The 12,505-nt window shown below is 34.9% G+C and overlaps 1 protein-coding gene across 1 annotated transcript in view; it reads right to left on the bottom strand.

Moving 5' to 3' along the window:
- The window catches only part of LAMA2 (laminin subunit alpha 2), a 576,405-nt gene that overhangs the window by 312,726 nt on the left and 251,174 nt on the right, over nucleotides 1-12,505 (bottom strand). The window contains exons 11-12 of the mRNA XM_081295188.1: nucleotides 10,169-10,309; nucleotides 7,634-7,807 (exon numbers count right to left, since the gene is read on the bottom strand). Of these exons, the coding sequence (XP_081151314.1) occupies nucleotides 7,634-7,807; nucleotides 10,169-10,309 (315 nt within the window). The remainder of the gene's footprint in view (nucleotides 1-7,633; nucleotides 7,808-10,168; nucleotides 10,310-12,505) is intronic.

Below are 12,505 nucleotides of genomic sequence, written 5' to 3'. Positions count from 1 at the left end.
CACGGCCAGGTCTTCAGTGAAGCAAAGAGAGTGGGCCCTAGTCATTTGCTCAGGAAGATATAAAATAATACACACTAGCTCAATTTTAGTACCTTCAAAATATAGTACAAAATTCCCTCCAGGTATTTCAAACAGTTGTCTAACTTATTTTCCTTTTCTGTGAAGCTGCCGTTAAGTCATATCATCTCCTTACTTACTCAAGTGAAATCTTTGACCATTTTTATTTGTAATGATACCCTTACCACCAGATGCTATGCCAGGCCACAATGAATAGACAGGGAACAAAGTGTTCCTTAACAAATGTCTTTGAGACTATGAAAATTACTTCCAATATAAATTGCCGTAGCATAAAACTATAGAAATTCACAAAACAATGTGCATTTGTTGAAGAGCTTCTGTGTGCCAAGGACTTTTTTGAGGGTTTTGTATGATTCTGCAGGGTGCTAGAATCCTCATTTTTCAGAAAATGAATATCTAGTTCAACTGACTGAAAGAATGTGTACAACATAACAAAGTTTATAAAGAAGAGCTGTAACATTTATATCAGGTCTGTGAAAGGCATAAAAAAGAAAATATTGGCTGTGAGTGTAGCTCAGTGGCAGAGTGCTTGACTAGCATATGCAAAGCCCAAGTTTTGATCGATAGCATGAACATGCAGGCATATACACACCACACACACACACACACACACACAAAACACACACACACATACCACACATACCCCCCCCCCCACACACACAAATGTAACCACAAATAGAATAAAACCAGGTCACTTTCTTACACGAATGTTAGTTTTTAGTAATTCTCATGAAAGCGAAGAAAAAGAAGCCCTAGCCTGAGCTCATGCTGTCAGCAGGGATGGTCCCTTCTGAGGGCTGTGAGGAACTGGTGTGTTTCAGACACCTCTTTTTGGCAAATTGACTGCTGGCATCTCCCACTGTCCTTCCATTGTCTTTCCTCTGTACATGTCTGTGGCCCATTCACCCCTACTACATTGCTCTTGTTCTACTACCAATACTTAAAGAACAATTAAAAAGAATAAGTATGTAAAAAACACTTGCCACTCTAGGTTTATTAATGGTATAATACTGTCACACTAACAATTATTGGTGCATCTCTTCTACTCCAAGTAGGAGAGGGCAGCATATTGAGGGTCTGTCCCCTGTGGAATTGGACAACACTCCATTGGTTCCCCCAAAGTTCTCCACTGAGCTGCACATGGAACATGAATGTCAAAAACACACTGAAAAGTATATGGGAAAAAAACAAAACATAGCTCACTTTAAGGACTGACTGAAGCACGTTCAAATCAGTACTGGATTTGCTTTCTTTGGTTTTGAGATAATAAGTGATAAATGGTCAAGGAAGCCTTTGTTTTATGCTCTTGTTATAGTATAGTCTTCAGTTTTCCAACTTCAGACAGAAACTTTTACGCAAGGAGTGCTCAAAGTTTTAGTTAAACTTTGTGTGTTTAATCATTTATTTAATAATTATGGTTCTTGGCTCAGGGGCTAAAGAGATAACTGGCTGGAGGTCTTATGCTAGAAAGCAAGAGTAGGAAAAAAATAAAACTTATCTTGTTTGATACTTCTTTTATAGGACAAATTTCCACCATATATGATATATATATGAATATGTGTATACACACATATATATGACATGTGTGTATATGTGTATGTGTGTGTGTGTGTGTGTGTGTGTGTGTGTGTGTATATAAACTTTCTAAATACTTCTAATGTTCATCTGTGACAAATTTGCCCAGATTTTACACCAGTGGAAAAGTCTATTTTTGCCTCCATTTTTCAAAGATATTTTGGTCTGATAAAAAAAAAATGCTGGATTCATAGCATTTGTTTGTTTCTGTTGATGTTTTCTTCCCCCAAATTGAATGTGTTATATTTTGGCTTGCATGGGGAGTCTATTAACACTGCTATAACTAGATAACATAGACCTGGTAATTTATAAACAATAGAATAGACATGTATTGCTTAGAGTTCTTGAGATAGGTATTTTCAACTCAAGCACTGGCACATTCAATATCTGATAAAGGCTTGCTCTCTGTTTCCAAGATGGCAACTTCTTTCTGTGTCCTCACATGACTGACAAAGCAAGGTAGTTCCCTTCAACCTCCTTAATAATGACTGTGATTCCATTTGCAAGGAAATGAAGTAATCACTTCCCCAAAGAGCCCCAACCCTTTACACTATTACATTAGGTATTAGGCTTCCATACATGAATTTTCAGGGGAGGGGTGCACATCAATATGTGGATCATAGCATATAGTGTATGACAAGAATCTGCTGTTTCTTTGTTCCTCTGTACATGTTGTATCATTTTTCCCTCTGGGTGCTTCTATGATTTTCTCTTCATCTCGTCTTTCAATCACTTAACTTTGATAGACTATAGCACAACTTTCATGTGAGTTTTGGGTCTATTTTCATTTATTGATTATGTTCCAGGTTATAGTTCATATGCCTTACTTGTTAATGGTCCTGGTATTTTTTTACTTCATGCTAAACATGGTGAATTTTACATTGTTGGGTTCTGAGTCTCCCTCCCTCCCTCCCTCCCTTTCTCTCTCTCTCTCTCTCTCTCTTTCTTTCTTTCTTTCTTTCTTTCCCTTCCTTTGTTCTGACCAGTGAACTCCTACCAATGTAGCCCTAGTTTCTCTACTAGCTTTGTTGTCAACCATGTTGCAAACCAACTTATACTGAAATTACTCTTAAATAAAGTCCCTTACCTTTTCCACTAAGTTCCTATTAAACTGAATGGTCCCCTACCTAGTACCTGTTTAGTTGATCAATTTAAAAAAATAATCTTTGTGCCATTGCATTTCATTATAGAACAGTGAAAATAGAAAAACACATATGAGTATTAGAATGCTCTTTTAGATAATACTTTGCAATATGAGATATTTATTTCCTCATCTTCTCTTAAAAATTCATTTGGTTTATTCTAGGAAGAAATCATTCTGCTAGGCCATACTTCATTTCCAAATAATTCCTGATAGGATTTGATTTATGGAATAAAAAATTCAATCACAGCTGATTTATTCACTTGCTTTTATGTCCATGCTCTTCCCCACATACATAATGATCTTCTTAATTAATTCAAGACTTAAATTAGAGGAAATTTATGGATGGAGGAAAGGGTTTTGAACTCTTCTTTTGGATAATCTTGAGGAATGTGGAGCAAAGGAGTCACAGAAACAAACTATAAGACTAAAGAAAAAAAAGTGGATCATACTTGTTAGAGGATTTTAAATTTCTTAGAAACAAGACTGAAATCATCTTTCAACTCACACACAAATCTCAACTCAAAGGTCATTCATTTCTGAGCAACTTAATAAAAATATTTTTTTTGTTGTTTTTTGTTCTTTGTGTTAAGCAGGAAGCATCGATCACACAGTATTTGTTGAGCTCTTTTTATATGATAAGGGCTACCGTGTCCTGTGAATCTTGAACATCAGACTCTTTCTTCTAATTCATAGCAGCTGTAATTTGGACTCTGCAAAGTAGAACTGAAAGTCAAGCAAGTGCAACAAAGGAGTTCACCAGAGATGACTTTTGAAATCCAGATGCTCTTATGTTGGGAGGCCCTCATAAAGACATCTTAAGCTAGACTACAGGTATTATTGGCACCTACATGGAACAATTTAAATTTTTTCTAAGCAAGCAAAAGAGAGACAGCATAATATTTTAGAACATAAAATAATGTTGTAAATAACAAATCACATAAGATTTATTCAATAATGTTTAGAGACAGAATTTCAAACCTTAATGGTAATGTAAAAACAGAAGCAGACAGGCGAGCCAGATTCTCTTGAGAACTTGAGAGATGCAGGGAATAGCTTTGGGAAGTTGCACTAACTATTTTAGACCACTAGGGTAACCTTAAGTAAATGACTGTTACAGTGTTTCAGTAGCATTTAGTTTACTAGAGCAGTAAATTATCCAACTCTGAAATTCCCAAACTGTTCCTGAATACCTACAGCCTATAGCAAACCAGCAGGATTCTTTGTCCTCTAGCTTGGTTCCAGGCTTACATAAATGCTTTCAAACATTAGGCATTAACATTTGCTAAGCATGTCGAAAATAAAATGCTGCCTAGGATAACCCTGTGCATGCAGGACTTAATTCTTGTTGACTACGTAGAATGAGATGGTTTAAATTATATAAAAATGAGCTGCCTGTTGTGCCAAATATTTACCTAGATGTGAGAAAAAAAATCATGATTACAATTGAGAAGTTAATTCACAGTTGAGATCATGGGAGTAGTTTCTTTTTTTAAAAAAAATTGCTTTTATTTTTTAAATACATGACAGCAGAATGCATCACAATTCTTATTACACATATAGAACACAATTTTTCATATCTCTGTATATAAAATATGCTCATACCAATTCATGTCTTCATACATGTAAGAGGATGAAAGTTACCTCTGTAATCCAGATTTTTCTTAATATAGATTGAATTCTAGCATTCTATCAAAAAAAAGGAAAAATGGGGCTGGGGATGTGGCTCAAGCGGTAGCGCGCTCGCCTGGTATGCGTGCGGCCCGGAGTCGATCCTCAGCACCACATACCAACAAAGATGTTGTGTCTGCCGAGAACTAAAAAATAAATATTAAAAATTCTCACTCTCTCCTCTCTCCTCTCTCACTCTCTCTAAAAAAAAAAAAAAAAAAAAAAAAAGGAAAAAGCAGCTTTACATGGGAGTAGTTTCAATGGGCAGAATAAAAATGTGTGAGTTTCTTCTGGGTCACATCCACTTTCCATACATACTCATAATCATGCACTCATACATTACTATTCCAGAGAGCCAAAAAATGAACATGCCTCAGAGGATAACAGGTACTATACTATATTGGCTCATATTTTTGAGTTTTATTACAACCTGCAGACTTCTATGTGAGTAAAGTGTGTCTTGTGCTGGAGCACTTTTATTATGTGGGGTTAGGTTCCTCAGAAAGAAAGGACATGTGGCATCTCCATTCCAGGAGAGTAAGCACAGCATCTCTCCCTTCTGTTGCAAAGTGGCTTTCTGACCAAGTGACTTGGAAAATGTTTGAAAAGTAGTCATATAAATATTTAGGAAGAGCTAATAGCTGCTCATAAATATATACATACATATTTTTGGACTTAGGAATTAACACAAAAAAAGCAGAGGAGCGATTATGCACCCATAGCCTCTGGTCATGGATGTCAATGAAATTCAGTATCTAAGCAGATGCACAAATATCTTGATAATACTTTTTTTGTCAGATTATGGCAATGGCTCTGATTCAAATAGCAATTACTGCTAAAGAATTTAGCCTCAACTATTTAGGAAAGTAGCTTTATTGAATTTACAAACAAGGCCCTGCAATTTTCCATTTCCTTAGCAAGATATTAAATCAACCAAGCTAAGCATGTCATCATGACTATAATTTACATGATGTGACATGACAGCTAAGATGTACTGTGGTAATTTCTGAGAGCTTGCAGTATTATTGTAGTATCAAAAATTTATATGGTTCAGTTATTAAGGGAAATTGTTTCATTCATACTGAGATGTCTGACAGTAAACCACCAAGGGCTTCCACATTACATTAAAAAATGTCTTCCATATTCAAACAATTTGCACACCCGGTTACCATTATTTTGTTCACTGAATGGAAAGTAGAGCACAGGCAAGCACAGCTTTTTGATGTGAAAATGATCTGTAGGGGAAAATGAAGTGCTTCATTGTGGGTGGTTAAAAGAAACAGTTCAGCCAGGATAAGGGAAGTTATCTTTGGGAACCAACAACTATGAACAGGATGTCCAAATTCTTTGCTCTGATGCTATTTAATACCCCACTTGCTTGCTTTCCTTCTGTCAGTTTGATTTTCAGCCAACAGAAAGAAGAAGCATATGACCAAAGAAGATGTGATGGAAAATATGGCAAATTCTATTATCAGCTATATCTAAATAAATTTTACCATCACATAAAAAAATAAACCTCTCAAACTCATCTAATTTTGACCCAAATCTCTTCTTGAACATCCTATAAGATGTTGAAAAAAAAAGACAGCTTATTTTCATAATTTTTTGGCAATTTTAAGCAGTGGAAATTCAAATCTTATGTGTTATTTTATCCTTGTTGGGAATACAGGAGGTTCCTAAATAGAATAGGATAAAATGACTTCTTATTGTAAGTGGCTCTGCAAATAAAAGTTTAATTAGATTTTTATTATAGCTATTGAATTTTATGCAACATATGCTGTCTCTTTTAAAATACATGTTCATTGAAAACCTGTTTATTCATTTACACATTTTTTTTGGTAATAGCATTTAGAAGCCTGTTAAAAATAAGAACCAGGTTGTGAGTTAAAATTTTTCAATCAGCTGAAACTACCAGTTCCCACTCACTGAGCAACATATAAGCTAGTAAGTTTTTTTTTTTTCATTTTGATACTCTCATGCCATACAAGAGAACCAGTAGCTATAAATACACTTTTAAAATTTTGTTTTAATTAGTTATACATGACAGTAGGATGCATTTATGTACTTTGATATATCATACATAAATGGGATATAATTTCTCATTTTTCTGAGTGTACATGTTGCAACATCATATTGGTCATGTAGTCACATATATACATACAGTAATAATGTCTGTTTCATTTTACTATCTTTCATATCCCCACATCCCCTCCTCTTCCCTCCAATTATTTGTTGAATCTAATGAAGATTTCTTCAAAAGTTACTCTATGTTCTTATGGGTGACAAATAAGTTTTAATAGCATCAATTCACTAACAGATTTGTTTTTCTATTATAGTTTCTGGTTTCATAAAGAAACTTAACTATCAATAACAAGTTATTAATTTTCATAGAATAAGGATATATTCATGAAATTAAGACACCATTTAGTTTCCAACATATTATTAGGCAAAATAAAATAAATTCTAAACACCAAAACACTTATCTAGAGAGAGTTAATCAACAATGGGGACGGGGGAAAGGTTGCATTTCTAAGGCTTATTATGATAATCAGTGTGTATTTTGATATACGTATGAGTAGACTTAAAAAAAAAACATGTTCTTTCAATTTAGCACATTTAGGGTAGTTCTCAGTTTGAATTCCAGGAAAAATGCTGTTTACGTAAGCCTTATAGCAAGCATTTAATTAGTTATGTCATAGATTTCTTTTTCAATTAAGATTTATACCAGGTAGAAGAAAAAGTAGCTCTCTTACATATCAGTTTTGAAAATGAAGTTTAAACAGATAAAGAAAACTTCACTAAGTATTCCATCACGGAACACTCTAAAAAATACCCATTTTCAAATAAACACAACAGTGTTCAAATATCTATAATGTTTTACAAAATATCCTCGAGGTTTCATTAATTTATTCATTCATTAAGAAAGTTTACATGTAAGTTCAACTATATTAAGAACCAGGGATGTCATGGCCCATTAAAGTCTTCTATACAAACCTTACCCCAGCATCAGGAGAGAAATGCCCAACTTGACTTGACTAACCAGTTCTGGCGTTACAGTACACTAGGAATCTGATTTCTCCTTTCTTTAAAAAATGCTAAATAAAACTCACTCTCATTATTGGTCAGTTATAGGAGAGGAACAAGAAACATGCAAACATATGGACTTACTTTGTTTCCCAAATATGGAGCTGGAGCACTCCAGTAGTAGCTGTCTGGCAGGACTCTCCGGGCCTCCACGTTACTGATGCTGATCTGCTGAGGCGACACCAAGTTGTCCTGCTGGGGAGACACTTGAATTCGGCCAGAGATGTCGGTCAGATACCAGCCACTCATGTCTTGTATCTTAGAAAAAAACAAACATCAATAATTATAAACAACTATCCATCACCTTCTTCTCTATGTCACATTCCTTGTAGTGTCCATGTTTAGAAATTAGAAAACCAAACTATTAACACTTAGAAGAACATGAAATTCATGAATGTCACTAACACACTCATATAAGCTCCCATTGTTTATTTTTCCGTGATGTTTCCAGGAGTTTTGATAACAATGTATAATAATCAGTTTTTATTGATGTTGTACTTTTAAAAAGTTCCAAGTACTGTAAAAACAGAAATTCATTCAAAGTTACATTATGGTTAAAACAGTATATAATTCATCAAATAATCAGAGTTTGAATTTCATATTTTTCATTCTATTAATAATTTCTTGTTGCTTAAGGAAATAAAATATTTCAAAAGAATTACATATATATTTGTAAAGCAGAGGAAGAAAAGAACGAAAACATACAAGTACCTAAAAGGTGGCTTTACATTCAGTGTTTCTTCCCCTCCCACATTTTAAAATTTCTGTGTAGGTTTAAGGGCATACAAATCCCCCAGCCAGTTGCTATGACAACATCTCACAATACTGTATTTATTCTTTCCCACAGGGTCATAAGTACTCTGGAGACCCACATCCTAGATCCCTGGCCAGAAAAGGAAGGAACCTTGCAGGGAAGGGGGTGCATGATGATTGGCTTTTTCATTGCTCTGCTCCCGCCAGGGTCAGGCATATTGCCACACTTTGAATTTAAAACATCCTACCTGCTTAGGATAAAGCTGAACTGAGGTTTCAGGCTACTCACTACCAGGGATCTATGAGACTTTTTTAACCTCCTTGGTGTTGTGATGTGTTGGGAAAAGAATGGTAATGGTGATGACGTGTGGCTAAAATATTTTTTAAATTTCTTCATGTACAGATCATTTGATTATGCTTATCCCAAAGCTGTAGAATCTTTAGTACTTTTGTGGTCAAAAGAAAAACAAAAACAAAGTGAAAACTTATTGGCTAGCTAGACCATAGATAATAAACTCCTTCCACCTTTTCCCCTTCCAAGGGAGCTGAGTTGGATTCAGTGGACCTTGGTTCTAAAGACCCCAAAGCTTGAGTGCCACCAGATGTGCCCCTTGGCTGGTAATGAAGCTTTAATATGTCAGTGGAGACATCAGGAGGGTGGGATGGGGCTCTATAAGGGAAATGAGGAAGTTAGACTGAATGCCCATTTTATATTGATTCTTTGAACTCAGCTTCAAAAGCAATACATTTGATAATGTCTACACAGATTCAAATTCAGGCATGGGAGGATCATTAGAAACTACTCATAATATTGCAAATTTCACTTAACAGCCATATGGGCAGAAAAATATTTATACTTATATTCTGAATTATTTAGCTTATTAAAGCTAAGCAGTGTTTGGAAGATAGCTTATCAAAATAGTCTTTGTAAAGCATAACTACAATCTTGTACTACACTGCTCAAAATCCTTATCTAACTCTCCAAACAAAACATCCCAATGTTTCAGTCCATTCAACTTCATAAGACCTAGTTTCTCATTCACCCTCGAAGCTTTTCTCTCCTACACTGTATATACTAAGTCCAGCTACACAAACTCTCTGAAATTCCCCGAAGGTCCCATTTCCCTCAACTCTTCTATAAGGGGATAAATTGATCTCTGCAAAGGAAACCATTAGGAAGTATTCTGGGCAGTAGAGTTAGAGAGGTAAATATATTTACATTAGAGGAAGAGAATCCTAGTTATGATTAAATAGGTAATAATTTAAAAATCTTCCAATCAACTAAAAATGAAGGTGTTGTTTAAATTTAGTGTACTTTTTAATAATTAAATAGCCCAGGAAGCATCAAACAGCAATTAAAAGTTGGTATTTACTAAGTGTGTGTGTGTGTGTGTGTGTGTGTGTGTATATATATATATATATATATATATATATATATATGAATATAAATATACACAAACATATATATATATTTACTATGTATATGATAAAGGAGTTTTTCAACTTCCATACAAAACATGTTGGTAAATGGAAAATGTAATGTTTTATATTACAATCTCGTGCTTTCTCTATTATATCATGAACCCTTGGAATTGAAACAACATGAATTCCATTATTATTTCACATACTAATCACAGGCACTGAAAGACTAGACAATTTATTCTAAGAGGTGCCAGAATACAGCATTACAAATAAAACCTTAAAGGGTTTGAGCAAATATACACAAATAGCATCACTTTAAAAAAATAACTCTAAATAGAAACTCATGGTAATAAATTACTTTTTGAAAATATTTGTTACAAAGAAACAACAGCAGCAATAAAGAAGACCCTGGAGTGGCACAAAGAATTAAATAGCAGTCCTTACATTGCCATAGGTCCAGTAGGAACTCTGACATCTGTTTGAAACCCCTGAACAAAAACACTCATCACAGCCTTTCCTGTTATCCTCTTGCAAATTGAAGAAGCCAGATTTGCAGCGACTACAATCTCCTCCTTCAACATTCTCCTGCAAATAGAGAGGTGTGTTAGCAACAGACAGAGATACCCCTCAAGACGAGGAGTTATACCTCTGCTTGTCTCAGGAAAATATTAACTGTATATTTATTTTACTTACAAACTTATTTAAAGTATAATATTATTTTTAAAATCAGATCATAAGCTGCTTGTAAAGTTATATCCATTCAAATCCCATGGAGGGGGCAGAGATTATTGGATGCTAATCTTCATGTTTGTTAAGTGTATTGAGCAAATGTTATGATAAAATACAAGAATATGTTAGCCTGACTAAAATGGTGCCATTCAGGTTCACGGTTCTGTTCTATGGAGCAACTTCCATTTTACTGAACAACTTTGCACATGATATATGATAAAATTAAACATGTTAAACTTTTACCTGGATGCATAATAGAACACTGATGTTATACAAATTGTAAAATACTTTTTATACAACAGACTAAAATGCATGCCTTTGAGCACTAAAAAGCGCTAATTTGACAGGAAGAGGAACTAGGCCAAATAATCTGGAATGTTTTCCTGATCAGACTAACTGCAAAAGGAAGAAAGTTTTCCCTGGTTAATTTTTTACATTGTTGGCTTTGACACATTGGTCTAGCCAGTTAGTGATATAAGGATATTATGGGAAAAATTCATTCTTGTTGCTGACTGCTCTCCAGATTGGTTCCATTAATTCTACTCCTAGTGCACTGAAAGTTATTTCTTGATAGGTGAGCCTCAAATGAGGTCTTATGCCAGTGGAAGTTGGCTGTATAATGAAAAACTGGGAAGGGTGTAATATCTCCATTTAAGAGATGGTTAATCTTGACTAATTCTTCTAAATGAAAGTTCCCTGCTTTCCAGAAAATAGATTTTCAATATTACTTAAAGGTGAATTTATTCTGCATTTCCCCTCTTCTTAAATTCCCTTTACACCTCAATTTTGAAGCTTTCCTTTTTCCTTGGAGAACGAACTTCTCTCTCAACTGTGTTCAGATGGCCTTTTGTACACTGCCTTAAGATAACCACAAAAAAATGCAGTTTTCCTGGATGTGTACCATAATCTATTCAGAGGTAGAAACCCTATTTACTTGTGCTTATTGTGGTAGAGCAAATTGGGAACTTTAGCAGTTTAAGATTTGACAGACTGGTTCTGCACGCTGACACACAACAACTCTGCTTATGGACATTTAATCATAGAGGCTTGCAGTGGTTACAGGTACCTATAAAAGACAACTACAGTAGCAGAAGCAGGAAGCAAAGCAATGGGGACAGAATAATTTTTATGCTTAGTTCAGTAAAATTCCCTAAGCTGTATGAGCAAAGAGTCACACGGTGTTGACTAGCTTGTATCCATATAAAGGAGTGTAGAATGAAACCTTCAATAGAATTGCACCCACTCCCTTGCTTTGATGTACCAAAAAACTTGCTTATGTTTAAAAATAAGAGTCCCACTGTGCTCAGGGCTCAGACTTTGAGAATTATTCCTCATTATAGTCCATTTAATAAAGTGTTGCTTCCAGATCTTGGTGTCTTGACTTTTATTTTCCAACACACTTCAATCCCAGAAAATAAGAAATCCTGGTCCAACATTGAATGCAGACTTCATAATTTTTTTGTCAAGTGGTGGTGATTTCTGCATCCAAAAAAAGTGCTCTGAACATAATAGATGATGAAGAAGATATTTTTAAATAAGTCAAGATTGGGAAGAAGACAAGTATGTTAAAAATTTGAGAATTTATAAGGTAAAATAGAAAAAAATGGCATAAATGTAAGGAGGGATTTGGAAGAGCTTCTCCTTATATCTAGAACTTGTTTAAAATTAACTTTTTGGCTCTGCATTTCTAAGGTCCATTGACATCAACCACTTCTGCATCACTGGAAGCCTCAACAAGGGGGTGTTTCTCCTCTTGTTTCATGTGTTAAACTGTAGAATCTGATATGCACACCAAATGAAGCAATGCATTAACATTCTTGCAAGTTTTAATTTTTTTAAGGTAGATTTCAGATATTTTGAGATGATTTCAGAGAAAGTAATAAAACTTATTTCAGACCTAACGGGACACGTAAGTCCAGACAACACTGAAGTTGAGGGCATCTTCAAAAGATTACACAGGCAGAAGGATGAAACATAGCTATAATTATAGTTCTGCTTCTCTTGTTGAGGACACAGGACAGCTGTTCTGAACACTGTGTTCTTCTGTGCTTG

Source organism: Spermophilus citellus (genome assembly GCF_964194105.1).
Source record: "Spermophilus citellus genome assembly, chromosome: 5".
Classification (NCBI taxonomy): domain Eukaryota; kingdom Metazoa; phylum Chordata; class Mammalia; order Rodentia; family Sciuridae; genus Spermophilus; species Spermophilus citellus.
The sequence above is the reverse complement of the archived record's forward strand: the minus strand, read 5'-3'. Positions and strand labels throughout refer to the sequence as shown.